Genomic DNA, 16,357 nt, shown 5'->3' with positions numbered 1-16,357 from the left:
AACAGAACCATAAACAAGACACAACCAATATTCCTTTTAACATAAATAAACATACATCACGCATCCACCATATAACAAGTGCAAAACATAGTTTAATCGGTAGAGTATTAGACATATATCTCCAAAGTCATCAGAATTATAAGAATGCACAGAAAAGCATTACAACATACTAAAAACATATATCACAGAGGCCATAGGCACAATTTGATTATCCTTTCCTGGAAAAATAATAACAACTAAAAGGCTTAAAAAATGCTATCTAGAATACTTAATTGTTCTTTTTAAAAAAAAAGTTCTAAACCCCTAAAACAGGAAAGAAAACCACATAAATAGAGCCCACGACTCGGCTAACAGTCCAAAGCATCCGCCATCCTCTCGCAACCACTTCTGAGGAGAAAAAACCATTGTGGTATCCTACAAGAACACACCTAGCAAAATCGCTTCTGAGGTTGTTGCTTCCACCTTGTCGTATCATCTCCATACAGGTCACCACGGGGAACACACGACAGCTTCGAGGACATTCGAAAAGGAATATCTAAACAGAAACAGGACGGGCAACACGAAGGCGCCATGTGTCCCTATCTTCGCGCAATGCAAATTGGGGTCCAATAGGATGCACAGTCATCAAAACCCGAGCCATGGCAAATCTGTGTTGCCCCTAACCTCGAACAGAAAAAACAGGACATCAGGAACAACGCCGAAAAGACACCTGGCCTATATGATGAGCGCAACTGGGAAGTCAAAAGAAAGGGGTGCCACCCGATTAAAATGTCGCCTACGAACAACCCCAAAATAATGTTAATAGATATAAAATTATTGACTGACAAATAGGGTTTTTAGAAAGGGCATGATCCTTTAGGGTCTATTAATGGCTCAAATATTTAATTTGTTATCAAGGCTCTAGTATTGACCTTTGGGATTTTTTACTAGAAAACACATTGAATTATGACAAACATGATATTTATTTAATATACATATATAACTCAAGTTCATTTGGTTCAACCATTCATATGGACAGTAGTGGGAAAATAATTCTGGGATACCATGATTGTAAGAAACTCACAATTTTGGTAGGTTCTAATAGATAGTTTGGGAAAGCTGGAAAGAAAGAAATAGGTAGATTTTCTATGATAAAATCGAATCTATAGATAGAGTCTGCAATAGGATAAATACTATAATTGAGGAGGTGGTCAGAGCTATCGCTTTACAACTTCATAAATAGAAGGTTATATTCACAAAGGAGGATAGTAGAATCAAGTAGTGTTGGCTAAGGATTAAGTTCAGGCTCGTTCATGGTGTTGGCATGATTGGCATAACTGATGTTGATGGAGAATGTTGATGAACCGGTAAAGGACTATTGGTAATGATATAGTGATGAAGAGATTGAGATTATTGGCTTAATGACTTTGATCCGTTATTTGTGTTGCCATTGATGGAAAACAATGTGGCAACTATATTTTTCATGTTTATTTTGTCATTTAAGTCTTTTTGGTCTACCGGAAATACCTTATCGGTAATGAAGATAGTGAACTAGGAATAGGACCTTAACTGATAAATGTGGAAATGTTTTGATTGGTTATAGTAATTGGTGATGAGTCAAATGTTGAGGTTTGGAACATGTATTTGTATCATTGTAATGTATATTTGATCGGAACCGCATCATGCTTTGATTACCGAAAATCATGTTTATGAATTCTGTTGTATTTTCTGTAGGGTTTAAGAACCGGTAATGATTTTGAGTTCGACAGTGTATTACATTATGTTTGTAAGTTGGTGATGACGTGGCTGAAAGTTCCACGTGAAGTGTTTGAATGATATTTTGGCGAGATCAAAGAGCAAATTTCTTGGGAATATGTGAAGTGCTTAGTAGACTAAGCTAAGGGTTTGAAAGTGTATCAGATCAAGGTGCAGTGATCTTTCAATGACTGTAATTGATTGTAATGATCCATTTGATGGTTTGTAATGAGTTGTAAAGATCTGTGATGATCTATGTTGCAATTATTAGGGTTTTGTAATCGACTAAGATGTAAAGGTTATTTAGGTCAGTATTGTTGATGTTTGTTGTGTCGATGATTTGAGAAAAGAGTGTGAAGTTGAACCGATGTGGTGTATTTGCGAGAGTGTAGAAGATTGGAGCTAAATTGGATCTGAACAAGCAAGCAGTTAGTGCTATTTCCATATCATTCATCTATTGTTCCCTAACAGTTGTAGCTATCAAAATCCCTTAACCGGGTAAGTTCTAACAAGCCTTAAATTGTAAATCCCTTAACCGGGTAGCTCAACTTCTGAGTCTTAAATCCTCTTGTGAGGTTGCTTCTAATGGGGCAAAGCTCCTAACAGGGCTCATCATAGCAATCCCTTAATGGGGTGACTCCTAACAAGGTCTGCTCCTAACAGGGCATCGTTGTAAGCTCCTAACTGGGCTAGGCTCCTAACAGGGCGCATTCCGAAAGAGTGCACAATTTTTGTGGGTACTGATTCCCACCGTGGTTTTTCCCTATTTGGGTTTCCACATGAAAATTTTGGTGTTTATGTGGTGAATCTTTCTGATGTGTTGATTTGATATACTTTCAGTTTATGCATGTTGATGAACACTTAATGAGCGGTTTTGATAAATCAGTTTAACAGTTGGATATCAGTGATTACCGGTACTAGTAAATAGTTTATTACTGGTTTGTGATTGATTTGGTGAAGTTTTATAAGTTTAAGTTTAAGTTATGAATTGTTGTTAATACTGATTCACCCCCCCTTCTCAGTATTAACCAGATCCTCTTAGATTAACACATGGGCCTTCTCAATTCAATACGGTGGTACACCAATGATCTGATGTGAAAAAGGAACTTTCTCCTCCACAGGGGTGGTATAAAGAAAATTTCAATGGAGCATCTAAAGGTGACCCAAGAATATCAAGGGCATGGTTTGTAATCAGAGATTGGTTGGGTAATATTCTGGTGATGGGAGCAAAGAATCTATTAGAAGGGACGAACAATGTAGTAGAGGCAAAGGCGACCATCTTGGTGATTCAATGGAGAGTAAAATTGGGTATTCAAAATCAACATCTATAAGGCAATTCTTTAATAATTATTAAAAAAATTATTTAAGGGGAGGCTTGAGCATGACACTCAACAAATATATTTTCACCATTTTAAATGATTTAAAAATATTTAATTACTACTTCACCCATGTACGAAGGGAGGGGAATGAGGTGGCAAACATCCTTTTAAAGTGGGTGTTATCATTTTCTAGTGAGGATGAAGTACGCGTTGAGGATTTTCGAGATCACCTAGATGATGAAGTGTAGGGGAAGAATACAATGCCACAAGTGTTGATAATTATAGTTTTGCGAGGCCGGATGTGTAGGAAAAGGTGTAATTTTTCATTATTTAAAGGCGACAGGGTTTGTTTTTGGCATGTATTGAGGTTGTTTGTGGCAAGGTGTTGGTGTGTATGGGGGCCACATTTACACTCTACACTTCATGCAACAATTGACATTTGTGGGGGATGTTTCGACGAAGATTAAATTCTTTTTCAAGCATGGGGATGAGGCTTTTGTGCAGATAATGGAAACCCTTCAGGGTGACTTTTTTTTAGGACAATGCACAAACAGATAACCAATGTTGACATTGTCACATTGGTTTTGGCTTGGGGGATTGAATTGAGAGAGAAATAAGATGCAATTGTGTAGGTTTTGTGGGGTTGTGTGGACTGAATGAGATTTAAAAAATGGCCATGCCGGGTGCAAAGTTCGATGTGGGGGAGGGCCTTGACATTGATGGGGTGCATGAATTTCAGGAAATGGTTCCCTCCATACGATGGCCATTCAGAGTGAACTGAGATGAACAATGTGTGGATGCGACGATTGGATGGGAATATTTGAAATCGGATCTGTGAGAAAAGGAGATTGAGTTTTGCGAAGCTAGAGAGAGTGGGCTTCCAACACAAGATGAGAAGGTGAAAGAAAAAAGGAAGGGTGAGGGTTTGGGGAAGGCACGATGAGGAAGAAAGAAGATGCTACAAGGTGGAGCAGAGGTGTTGGCGACCAAGGCGTATGGAGTGGGTGATAGTGTGAAATGCCTTGTGAGGGATGGGCTTTAGCCCTTTAATGTTGAAATTGGTTTTTTTCATTGTCTTTTTTGGTCTTGCAGTATTTTGGCCCAAATTTTTTGGTGCGGCCAAAAAGTATACATATGGGTGTCTGTAAATGACATACATGCCCTATGAAAGATATAGTTGTAAATTGTAATCAGGGTAGTATTTTGGTGTGTCTGTAGGTTTGGGTAGGTTTTGGTGTTGACGAGGCTTGTTTTGTCCTCTATCCTCACAGTAGGGTTGGCGCTCTTTCTTATCAAAGGCAACTATTAAAAATGGTGTCTCTTTCTATATGGGTGCTCGAGTGATAGGTTTTTTCGAATGCAGGGAATTGTAGTGAAGTATGGTTTGAATGGGTGGATGCTCTTGAAATCCTTTAGCTTTTTCTGATATTACTATGTAATTTTCCTTTTGTTTATTAATAAAAATAATCTCTATTGTCGATAAAAAGTTAAATAATTTATTTAGTAATAGAGGAATAGGGATTAATTAATTTATCTCAAGCCATTTTTTGGTGTATACAACACATATAAATAGATACAATACTCTTGACATTCATGCTATACTTGTGTTAACAAATTTGACAATGAATTAAATGTGATTGAAAATGAATTATGAATATTGACAACAAACTGAAGACTAGACATTTGCACTACTCTTTATTGATGACACATACACAACACAACTATAATTCAATTATTGGATAATATTTAATATTTTTACTCCAAGAGACTTCTATAAAATATGATTTTTAGAACTTCTTGAAAACACCTACAACTTGAGAGACAAGAAATAAACAAGACACACTAATAAACAAAAAAACGTTAAAGGTTAGCGTGTTCATGTCAAGTTCAAAATATAAGCATCAAAACTAACAAATAAGAAATATAAAAGACTAATAAACATTAAAAAGATCAAATCTAATTCCTATTTTACCAATCTCACTATAAACCCCAAAAAGATGACATTGATTTACGTGTTGGAATGTGGATGCACCTTAATAACAAGATAATTTCAATTTGATTGATGGTAGCTTTTGACATAGTAGACTTGCATAAGATGTGAGATATGAAATGGTGAAGGGATGAATCTATTTGTAATTTTTTGAGAAAAAAATCAACTAAAAGATAATGTTTAAGAATCAAAACTCTGGTTAATTGAATTGAATGCATAGTCAACTAAACTATAATTAGAAATTTGCCATTTCAAAATGACGAGAGGATAATATTGAATTATTTATTTTATTAATGGACAAATGTGCACATGAAGTTTCGATTTGCAATTGAGTCGAGTGAAGAATGAGGAATTTTCTAAAATGGAGAAGAGTTGATTAATGGATGAAAATTGAGTTTTCTAATAAAGATCAAAGAGAAAAATAAAAAAATAATTTAAAAATTAAGAATTAAATCACATTTAATTAAATAATAAAATATTATTTATTTAAATAGATAAAATAAAAATAAATGAAAAGATTATTAATAATGATGTGATAAATGAATAAATCATTAATGGTATATTAATGAAATGATTAATTAATGTATACAATGCCATAGAGACTTGATAAGATTTGGTGGAAGTTTTTATTCTGTACAAATCTTCAAAGACTTTGTAAGTTGTCCATGCAACTTTTATCAATAAATAGACCAAACTCGAAAAAGCTTTAAGATGTAGTATTTATTTAGAATATATATAAAAAAATTAGATACATTATGCAGAATAATTCTTTCAAATAATTTTAGAGTAAAATAAAATGTGAGATTAAAAAAATCATTATTGATACACACTTAAAAAATAAAATTATTTAAGAACTCTTAAATAAATAAATAAAATAATAATTTTGAAGTAAAATAAAAACTAAATGAAAAGAATCCATATAAAAATAAAATAAATAATATAAATAAATAAAATACTTTTTAAATAATTTTAAGTGAATAAAATAAATCTTAAGTAAATAAAATAGTATTAAGTTTTTTATTACGGAAAAAAACAGGTTTTGAAGGAACCCAAAACCCTTTACAACAAAATTACAAAAGATATATCATTTAAAGCCCAAACAGAACAAAACTATTGGACAAAACCCAACAGGGCTAAGAGACAACAGATACAAACAAAAAATACCACCCAACCCACCAAGACAACAAAAAGCCAGCAAACAACCAGCACTGACATAGCTATAGAAACAAAAAATCAACCCAGATTTTTAAGATTCGCAGCAACATTAGCACTCAGCTGATGCATCTTCTTGGCAACATTCTTTAATTCCAGAATGTGCTAGGGCACTTCAATAACTCTCTTTTTTAGGCTAGCACGAGTATGTTTACCTGGAGGACCCGACTCATTCGCGCCAGCAACCACTTCCTGATCCACATCCACAACAGTCCTTTCCATGTGAGATTTCTCTAACTTGCTAACCATTGTGGACATAGTTTTAGCAAAGGCCTTAACAATATTATGACTGGTTTCCATAATGCCCCAAAGGGTAGCCTCACATTTGGCAATCCCAGCCTCAACATCCACAATTTTTTTTTTTTTTTTTATCATAGATCTCCTTCACCTTTTGGGTGGCTTCCATGTTTTTGGCCATACAATCAATCATAACTTGCTTTTCGCTTTCAGTCCATAGAACACCCGCTGAAGCCCCCTCAACCACCTCCTGACCAGTATTAACAAGATAAGCACCAACTGTAGCATGCGACTTGTCTCCAGCACTCACATTAGCTTGCACAACTTCCATCTTGGAAGATAAAGACCGCTTCTTGAGATTAATGTTCTTAATCTCATAAAACACCCACTTGAAAAGTTAGAAAACCTCCAGAGAGCTGTTCTTGGCAATGTTCAACACATCAAATAGGATCTCTTGTTTAGGATGAAAGTCCTGTGAAGTAAAATCCACCGACTCCTAGGAATTGTGTTCTGAACCATGAGAGGAAGAAGATGCCTCAACATTCTGAGTCTGATCTGGGGAATCCTGTTCACTAGAGGTGTCCGAAACCATCAAGGTGGTCTTTCAAGCCTTCCCCTTAGGTCGTTTACTCGAACCCTCTACACCAACATTAGGGGACCCTTTACTAACACTCGAATCAACCAACTAAAGCCCAATTTTAGCCTTTTTGTTGGTGTGGGGGAGGAAATCCCTATCATTGCTATCAATATCCCAACCCTCTGACTCTGAATCCTCACTATCCTCAATCTCTTCTACAAAAATGTGAGGGGGCTTGCTAGGGTTTTTAGAAGCCCTAACCTTCAAATGCTCGTAGATAAGAGATATTAATCCTTGGTGCAAACCGGATTAATATGGGGATTCTCCTTAAAATTAGAGATACTAGCACTCAAAGAAGACATCAGATTAAACGAAAAAGAAATTTTCTCATTGTGGCGAAAATGGTTAAGGAGCACAAAATGATACCCGTAGATTTTGGTGAACCTGCCATCCAAAGTGAAAAACTCCATAATCGCCCTCAAGAGCCCCCTCCAAATGGCCTTAATCTGATGCGGCTCAAAATGGGTCTTGTTCGCTTTCACCAGGCGCTCAGGCTCCTTATCTTTCTTAGGGAATTTCTTCAAGACAACATTCGAGATCTTTCTATCTCTGTAAAATTTAATCCCCTCCATAGACATGCCCGTCACTTCATCTATAAGCTCTTCATTAATCTCTGTAACCCTATCGAATAGAGTCACGTTACCATTCTTCCACCCCTTCACAAATTGCTTAGTAATACTCTGGTTGTGCCCATGCAGCTTCTCCAAGAATGATGCCACACCCCCCTTTTGCAACCTGTGCCAAATGGTAGGGTTCTTCTTCCAGTTAGCACAATTAGCCGCCTCCACTCTGCATCTCTTACCCCCCACAGTCTCAATTCTTGACACAAAAACAACACTCTTCGGCAAAACAAAGTCGACAACAAAAAAACCAGCACAACTTCCAAAACAAGTAACATCCATAAAGCGTGAGAGGTCTGGATGTAATAATTATAAGCGAAGGCATTTAGACCAAAAACAAGCCAAAAAATGATGACAATATTAATCACTTGCATCATCGAATTTAGTAGGAATCTCCTCAAATCGGCCACGTGGTCGACCATGCATGAGAAAGGACCGAACCTCAACCTCCAGGGTGTCTTCCTTAAACCAAGTCTTCCTCGAGTTAAGCCTAACCTCCATATTGGCAAAATAATCCGCTACACAATTAACTTCCCTATAGTTATGGGAAATGTAGGACTCATCAAAAGTTTTGATTATATTTATAGAGGCCTTGATGATATTCTCAATAGTCCAAGAAGGCTTTTTTTCCCCCCTTAGGCATTGAATAATGTTATTCGAGTCACCCTCAATCCACACCTTCCTGCATCGTAATTGTTTAGCAATTTGCAATGTTTGGAAGGCACCCATGGCTTCAGCAAGGTGGTTGGTCTATTAAATTATTCATGGCATAATGAGATAGATAAATTGTGGTATTCTTTGATGATATTAGTTTTCCACAATCCATGGGGATGTTAGAAAGCTCAAGATTAGAATGACATTGTTGTTGAGGTCATCAATAAATGACCAATCCATTGTTCTCATAAGTTTGAACCTTTATATTGAATTTGTTGTCATTTATACTAGAGACTTACATGTTTCATGGAGCTTTCACTATTGAACCCATATATTTGAACTATTTGTATTTTTATTTTGATGGGCAATTAAGAGTATATTTTATTAATACGATTAAAGTCAAATACATAAAAGATAGAAAAATCAAGGATTAACCCCTGTATCAAGTCTCTAGACATAGATAAACACTTCTACTACCTATTCTCTTTGAACTAAAAGGCACCTTACTGCATTGACTATATTTTATAAACAAAATTTTAAACACCTGCTTGCACCCATTAAACTATATGAACACTGCCAAAATGTGGCTTTATTACCACCATTACTCTATACAAAAGCTATAAAAAAAATGCCCTAAATCTATAAACTCGCAGGATGAATAAAAATAGACACAAATTTATAGTTTTTCTTCTTTTTACCTGGTCCATTGACCCAAAATTCTTCAAGTTCAAATTTCATTTTCTTTTTAGCTTCATTCTTCTTTGCCTCTCTTGCCATCCGTTGCTCCACTTTCTTTTCACGGACAAAGTCCTTCAATGCTTCCTAGCCCACACACACCTCCTTTGTCCAAGCGATTTGTCTGCTCAATTGTTCCAAAGGACAAAAGGCCTAAATTCTAAGTTGTCTCCATCTTGGATAATGCCTTCTTCAAACCGCAACTGCAATCCTCAACCCAATTCCGCTCTTGTAAGAATAGAAGTCATCCCAAATGTGTAATTTTCTAGGACATAAGCTTGCATCACCCACACCACTTCCTCCTTCACGTCGAGCACCAACCCCCACACAACCAACATGGAGATAATGTCCATGTTTGTTTTGTAACAAAACTCTGACTTCATGTAAACTTCATCGAGCAGCACATCCGATATCTACAGAAAAATGTGGTCATTGAATTTAGACAACCCCCAAGTCTTTTCTCTGAGATTTTGCTAGCAAAGGCAAGTTGTTGCTTCATTGAGTGGAGCAAAAAATTAGCCTCCATTCTAGCACTTTGTTTATTTCACAAACACCATCTTCCATCGCTTTTTCTTTTGCTTTCTCTGCACACCTCAACCTGAAGAATCAGGCTCACTGCGCACACTTGTGATTAAATAACAACATAGGCATCCCTTGTCACATCCCCAATTAAGAATCATTAAAGCACCCTCCCTTGATGATATACGATTCACACTACATCCAATTTCATACCTCGAAAATCTTCCCACACACCTTCACCGCCCACCTCCTGAAATGATATAGCTGTTTTGGAAAGTACATCAGCTATATCATTACCTTCCCTTAGCACATGTGAAATCCGAAATGACTAGAAGGTTTCTAATTCAAATTTTATCAATTGAATAAACTTTTGATTTCTAGGAAGTAACCTCTCCTTTCATAATAGCATTTACTATTATTTGTGAATCACCTTCCAAATGTAGACATGGAATTGATAAACATTGCACCATCCTCATCCCCAAAGTGCCGCATTTGGACAATTCATATTAATATAATACATTTATTCAAATTAAACTTAATTTTTTATATTACCAATTTAATTTTTTTTTAATTAAATAAAAACAACTCTTAAATAAATTTAAATAATTTTTGATAAACAATATAAATAAAATAAAAAATCATTCTCAAATAATTATAAATTAAAATAATTGTTAAGTAAATAATAACTCTTTAAAAAAAAATTTAAGACATCTAAGTTGAAAAAAAAATGAAAAAATATCTAAGACATCTAAGTTGAAAAATAAATGAAAAAATATTTAAGACATCTAAGTTGAAAAATAAATCTTAGTAAAAAAATTGTGAAGTATATAACTTTGAGTAAAAGCTTCTCAATATATATATTAAGATGAAGAATTTCTTTTATGGTATTGATAACTGCCCTAAGTAGTAAAGTGTATTAGACAGTGGAAGTGCAAAATAGCGCTTACGCAAAATTAGAGGGGTACGTTTGACATACCTAAAGCGCGACTGTAACATTTGAGAAACACAGAGAATCGATAAATCTGCGTAGGTAAGATTGAAGAGGCAATGGAGGGTCAAGAAGGAATTCAGGAGCCCAAGTTGGTATTAGCCCACAAGATCTTTCTTCTCAGGCATCCCGATGTGCCCGACATCGAGAAAATCAATCTCAAGGACGAGGTTCTCAGTCTCGTTCAGGCTGATGGTAAGTTTTTCAATCCTTTTTTCAAATATTTAAATTTGGCCCAGCAATGTTATATTTTAATGGATTGAACGGGTGTGGGTATAGGTATGGCCTTGCTCTACGAATCATTATGCTCAGAGTTAGGGTGGACTATGGATCAAACCCTCTTGCAAACTATGCAACTTAAAATTCAAGACGACCTAATCAAGCTCGACGAAAAGTACTTTTTGCACCCCTTTTACTTTTTCTCCTGATATCAAAATTTAGCTGTTTTTCTAGTAGAACAGAATCTAGCCAGGCATCCTGTTGATTGTGTAGATGTTGTTGTAGGCATTAAATGAGTTGTTTTATCCGCGAGTTTCATTACCACTTCCTTTTATACATGCATTGATGGGCAGGATATGAGAGAAATTGGTTTTTATTCTTTTTAAGTACTTGAGTCTTTGATTGCTTCCATATCTGTTAACTTTCTGGGCATGTAGATTATTGGGTAGCCCTGGTGTATGTTTATAAGTTACAATCTGGTAGCACACACTTCGAAGACTGGAGTTGCATTCCTTTTTCCTTGAGTGGGCCTGAGAGTGAAGAGCTTGTGCTTGAGTGGGTGGTCTCTTATGCAGCAAAAACTATCTTGTTGTGTGTGCTTGAGTGGGCCTAGAGTGAAGAGCTTGTGCTTAAGTGGGTGGTCTCTTATGCAGCAAAAACTATCTTGTTGTCTGAGCACAGGTGTATTGGGTGCCAGCTATCAGGGGCGGCCTTAAAAGGACCTTTTTTTAAATTCTATTTTTGGATTTGCTTCTTTGATTGAATCAATGGCATTGTGTACATATGTTTCAAATCTCCTCTCTTAGAAAACAATGCTTTATTATTGGATTGCATGTTGATACGTAATATCATTTTTGTCTGAGCTGGTTTCCATGCAAATTTACATGTTATTTTGCAATAATTTATTAAATTTCTTTTGGCTTCAAGTGTTGTATATTTTGTCCTAATCACCGAGTGATCCCTGTAATGTATCTTCTATTAAAATTTGTAAGTGAACACATGTCCACGCTTCAATGTTTGCTACTGCCTTGACTTAGGTGGCAGCTTTTCTTCATTTGAATTTCGTGGGTCAATGCAGGCAATTTGAGTACCATTTCTTTGGCTTTGCATCAATCTTCTGGGATATTGCGTTGACCTCATCTTTGCAATTACAATATAATAGCAATAAACCCTTATGTGGTGAAGGAGTGGTGGACCTTGGGCACCATCAGATAATTAGAAGGCAGTTAGAAGTAAGGAAAATCGTGAAGTCTTATAAATAAGATGATTTTCCTTGGTGGCAGTAAGAGATATAAAGCTAATACAACAAGTATGATGTTTAAAATAAGATCAAAATGCATCCAATACCGACACTACTTGAATACATACTATCGACAGACAATAAGAAGATTTGGTCAATAGTCAAGCACTGAACAATAAGTATTCCCATGAAGATAATCATAAACATTGACATAAGAACAGTAAGCATCCAATCGTTTCAGATCAATCTTTTATATGAATTATGCATGATAAAGGAACAATTTAAATAAGCCTTTTGGGTTGAGACTAGTCAGCGATTTCTTAAGGAACCATGATTCCCTTAAACATCAATTAAGGAATTAATGTGAACAAGACAGGATAATGGATACATCACCGCACCTAGGAGTGTTAATGGAGTCAAACAAAAAGAATATATATACGTGCATTCAAAGGATCAATTAAGGATCAAAGGCTACCAATTATTCATCACTACAGATCGATCATATTATCCATACACAATCGATATATATATCTATGAAGATACCCAATATGGCGCGATATGCAGCAATCATGTAACAGTGGTTATGTTAATGGGCAATACAGATTACAATTAGATGTTAATCATCAAAGTAGCAATGGAAGATAGACCAACTGTGTTAATACCGTAAAGGCAACAAATTGAATGAATGCAGCAATCATGATAATCATTATTGTTGGTATACAGAAGACACGAATTAAGATACAAAAGACAGCGATTATAATCACAAGCAACAACAGCGATTACTACCAAGGCATATCGAATAAGACAAGATAACATATGCGATTATCATAAGATAAGCAAGTCTAATCGATAACCAAAATGGTAATGAAGTGGTGCGGTTAGTAAATGAATGAACACAAGGCATGTCTTTTGGCAACGTAACCTATCATTCCAAAAACAAGATATAAGAAGGCCTTCACAATTGTTCCCAACATCGTCAATTGTCTTTATATCTTATTTCTTATTCCAGTTTGGAAGAGATCGTAATGAGCAAGGCCGAAGGCCCAATAATCGGGTGCGTACACGAATCAGATGCATATCAGAGACAGCCCCATCATTGTTGCAAGTATTCACTACCAAAATCAGGAACAGCATATCATATAACTGCTGCAAGCATATAACTTGACACCAGGAACAGCAACGTATCACAGCAAGGTGATACCAATATTTACATCTGCACATTCTCATTGGAATATCTGAGACAGCAGTTTATATAGCTTTACAGCTATCTTCATAAGATGGATCATTGCATACTCCTTATCGAACATATCAGGGAAAGCAGAGATAATCCATCTATAGATGCTATAAGTGGCATTATACTTAGTGCACACATATATTGATCAAGATCATTTGCATACATCTAATTGTTTATTCAGAAATAGCAGTGAGATTGACTTCATATCAAGTAGAAATCATTGTGTATCAAGTCATTCCTATATTGATTATTACTATTTTTTTCATTTAATTGCAAAATTTAAGAAAGAAGTCTTTTACAATTGATTGATAAGTTAATTGTTCCCTAATTTATAAAGAATAAATTAAGTGGACATTACAGATATCAGTTGCAGCTGCCACAACCACTTGCATTGTTGATTATCCTCCACATGGGTTCACTTAAACCCTTGCCTTTTATTTCGGTTTTTCATTTTTAGATTCCTTCACCTCTCTGGTATTTATTAAGTAGTTGATGTTTATTCTCTGTGACTTGCTACCTTCTCCCTTATTTTATTCATATTCTTGTCGATTGTTTAGATGTTGTTGTAGACTGAGGTGTTTGATCAGTGGGTTTGATCACCACTTTCTATTATATATGTATTAATGGGTAGGATATGAGAGAAATTAGTTTTTCCTTCCTTGTTTTACTCATTCTATCTGCCATCAACCTTTATTGATCCAACAGCTACTGTTTTTTAAGGACATTGTTCTCTAAATGAACATCTTTACTTTTTGCCAGCTTAGCATCAAGACAAAACCAATAATAAAATATTTTAATTGATAAAAAATTGAAAACATGGAGCTAGGATCTTACCTGTCCAGACTTGGGATTCTTTCAAATGCCCTTTTTGGGCTTATTATTTAAGCAGTCAAATAACCTGAAAGGAGAATACAGGAAGAAGTGAGAAGCATTCTCTTTTGCAGTGTTGCAAGACACTCATAGAGGGTCCGTAGAATTCCATACTTTGGAGCCTTTTAAATGTCAATGCATGGCCTCTCACAGCCAACCAAAGGAAAGCAATACCTTTGGGCATGGAGCTCCAGTTCCAGATTCCATCCGGAGGGAATCCAAGCTGCTCTTTGTGCTCAAATGGTGACTTGTAGCCTGCACTAGCTGAGTAGGAGTTATTTGCTGATCCTGACCAAACAAGATTGTCTGCTTTTGGAAGAAGAGGGTAGGGATTTGAGTTGACAAGATTCCATAGAATATTTGCCCCCACAACATCAATATCTGCAATCTGGCTCAGATCCTTCCAGACAGTAGACTACCATGCTCTGCCAGATAGGAGCCCCAAGCAGATAGAAGCCTATCTTCCAAAGCCTTTAACTAGGGTCTGCTGCCAAGGCGAGCAGACCAGTCCAACACTTAAACCAGAATTGAATCATTCTACCGTCACCCACTGCCCATTTCAGTTTAATGATGATATTGTGGCCATAGCAAAGGAATCAATTCCAAACCTTGGAACCAAGAAGGTCATTAGCCACATAAATTTTGCTTGAGAGTATTCTTGCTATCAAATTATTTGCTTCTCCAGGCTCACTCCATAAACTTCTACTATCCTTGAAGAACCTCCAAACCAACTTTTAGTACCCAACACAAAATTGGATGCCTCCAAGTTATTGAAAGCCAGCCTGACAAAGGATTTGGGAAGATAAAACTTCCTGCCTGGTTACTGAGGCAAACTTATGATTCAAGGTGTTGTTCTCTGTAATGTTTCCCAATTTTAAAGTGACAATTAATTAAATTGTTTTTTATTAAGTTGTCAAAACAAATAAAATAATTAAATGACTTAATATTAATTAATTTAATAACAATAAAATAATAAAATATTATTATGTCACTTTCTTAAACATATTTCTCCTAGTGGGCCTGTCTTCTAAATACTTCCTAGAGATCTTTATAAGGTTTCTTGGTGAAGGATTAGATATGCTTTTGATTTGATAAACGTTTTGTGATTTCCGGAGATGAAAACCTAAAGGAGTTTGACAAAAGGGTTGGACAAAAACCTAACTCTTCGTGAGAGTGGATTGGCAATGGAATTCACAGCTGAGCTGAATTTCTAAAGTCTCTTATGGAGACAAAATTGCAGATAAGTTCCAGTAATAAAGATATGTGAGATAAAGTTTTATTCATGTCTGATGCGGGAATAAGATTATTGTTTCTGAATAGTATAATTCCTGGATGATATTTGTATTGCCGAATATTCAAGGTCATTTATTTAATTATTATTCATATTGGCTGTGGCGGAATAAAGAAAGAATTTGATAGTTTTATGAGTTGTAGATTTTAATTATCCTTGACCAAGCTGCTTTGACAAATCAAAATTATAAAGCTGTGGGTGATCAAAAGATAGTCGTAATATTGTGAGACTGCTGTAGCCGATAAAATACACGTTGCTGTTTAAAGGTGCCAAATGTTAATGTTGTGGCGGTTTCCTTAAGAATAGCTGGATTTTAATATTTGGTGGAAATCTTTTATATTGGTGATTTGTGTTGCAAAAATCGTGGACTTGGTAAAGGAGCAGTGTTATGGAGTTTAATTATTTGATCCAAGCTATTGTGAGATTGGTCAAGTGACATTAGTTTGAGAAGTCGAATATTTATTGTTAAGGCTTAATATTTAATTGGCTTTCCCGGAGATTATATTTCACATTGGTACATTCAAGGGGTGATAAAATATTATTTGTTAAAAAGTTTAATGTGAATGAATAAGTGATTTATGGTTGCCGTGAATCTACGGGAGGTAATTCTTCTGAGTCACAGAGGTTCAACGAAAGCCGGGAGGATGTGAAGCTACAAACAGCCACTGTTTTATTTCTGCTTATTTTATTAAAGCCGTGGTGGGTCTTATTGGAATGGGTCTCATTTATGTGGCATATTAATTTGACGAACTGTGGATTCTTTGCATGGGCTCTTGATGACAACTGATAAATCTCTTGAAAAGAACAGCTGCATACTTGGTCAGGCCTTACTTAAGCATAGCTATTATTCAGAGCTGT

General features: G+C 35.7%; 1 protein-coding gene across 1 annotated transcript in view; it reads left to right on the top strand.

Moving 5' to 3' along the window:
• Nucleotides 1-10,524: 10,524 nt before the first annotated feature.
• The window catches only part of LOC131065723 (26S proteasome non-ATPase regulatory subunit 6 homolog), a 30,488-nt gene continuing 24,655 nt past the window's right edge, over nt 10,525-16,357 (top strand). The window contains exons 1-2 of the mRNA XM_058000331.2: nt 10,525-10,840; nt 10,925-11,039. Of these exons, the coding sequence (XP_057856314.1) occupies nt 10,705-10,840; nt 10,925-11,039 (251 nt within the window). The 5' untranslated portion in view covers nt 10,525-10,704. The remainder of the gene's footprint in view (nt 10,841-10,924; nt 11,040-16,357) is intronic.

Source organism: Cryptomeria japonica, chromosome 7 (assembly GCF_030272615.1).
Source record: "Cryptomeria japonica chromosome 7, Sugi_1.0, whole genome shotgun sequence".
Classification (NCBI taxonomy): domain Eukaryota; kingdom Viridiplantae; phylum Streptophyta; class Pinopsida; order Cupressales; family Cupressaceae; genus Cryptomeria; species Cryptomeria japonica.
This window is presented reverse-complemented; position numbering and strand designations above follow the sequence as displayed.